General features: G+C 51.1%; 1 protein-coding gene across 1 annotated transcript; it reads right to left on the bottom strand.

Annotated features, from left to right (window-relative positions):
• Positions 1–6: 6 nt before the first annotated feature.
• Positions 7–1,147, bottom strand: LOC107577436 (mothers against decapentaplegic homolog 6-like; the record flags this gene model as incomplete). Its single annotated transcript, XM_016263513.1, has 2 exons — positions 123–1,147; positions 7–51 (listed from the first exon to the last, which is right to left on the bottom strand). Coding segments are annotated over exons 1-2 (739 nt in total), but the record flags the coding sequence as incomplete, so codon positions are not given.
• Positions 1,148–1,181: the final 34 nt, after the last annotated feature.

The raw sequence follows: 1,181 nt of genomic DNA, 5'->3' as shown, positions 1-1,181 counted from the left end.
GCTGGGAGACCAACTGAGACCAGCAAACAAGTTCTGCTTTTTTCAGCAGGGCTGAAAACACACTTCAAATGAACAGCACAGTCATTATATCCTTGACTAAAAACATTCAGAGGTTTCCTTACCATCCCCGACTGGTCCACAGATGCGGCTGTAGTGATGGGGGTTGCAGCAGAGGGTCTGGCTGTCCTCTGCCCTGAAGCTCTGACAGTGACAGAGCGGTTTGAGGAGAGAGGAGAGCCGCAGGTCTGGCCAGCGGAACAGTCGACACAGCAGGTACTGTGGAGACACCAGCTGACCTCCAATTCGCACTTCAGTCTGTGAAACCAGAACACATCCACTTGGCATCCCGCCTTGAGACTCCACAGCTTCCAGTAAAACATCCAGAGACTTCTCTTTCAACTTTTTGAGAAACGCATAAGTGCACTTCTTGAGTTCTTGCTCGGTCACGGCACCATTTTTCCGTTCCCTGCCACTCAAACTGCTGTAGTTGTTGTGGTTCCTATGTTCTAGACGACAAGCAAGTCTGTTTTTGCCCCTGGGGAGGTCTCTAAACAAACAGCATGTTACCGTCCTGCCCTCGCTCCCCTCGTTGAGGGGTCCATCATGATCAATAAGGATCCCCGGTTCCCCGCGTTCCTCTACGCGTTTGCTGCACGAGCCCGCATTGTTTCCCGGTGCGTATTCCGTTCTGGGGATCTTCTCGGGATTGCTGTCACTCCAGTCATCCGGACCACCATCGCCCCCTTCTTTGCCTGCGGTGACCAAACGGCTTCTCCAGAGTCGCCGAACCAGACCCGTGCGTCTCGTCCTGAACATACGACAATTTAAACAGTTTGCAACCGTTTTCCCAATGTTTGGTCAGAACCGGGGAGACTCCAAACGCTCGTGCGCTCGCTGTCCGACATCGATGATCTGTGCTCACATGCACAGCCAAGCAGAGCCTGAGCAAAGCCCAACATTAGACTCCACTGCTACAATATATCAACACTGTAGCAAATGGATGGCTAGAATAATGATAGTGCACTACGTGAGGAGCGGTGCATCCAGTCTGCAAACATTCCCCAACAATATGAGAAACTTCTTGTTGAACAACACGAAATGCACGATATGCAAAACGTCGATAATCTCCGAAACAGACCCTCTTTTCAAGCAAACCTTCTGCAGCAGTTTAATGACGCCGA

The sequence above is a fragment of the Sinocyclocheilus grahami genome, unplaced genomic scaffold (assembly GCF_001515645.1).
Source record: "Sinocyclocheilus grahami isolate Dianchi unplaced genomic scaffold, SAMN03320097.WGS_v1.1 scaffold6055.1, whole genome shotgun sequence".
NCBI lineage: Eukaryota > Metazoa > Chordata > Actinopteri > Cypriniformes > Cyprinidae > Sinocyclocheilus > Sinocyclocheilus grahami.
The sequence above is the reverse complement of the archived record's forward strand: the minus strand, read 5'-3'. Positions and strand labels throughout refer to the sequence as shown.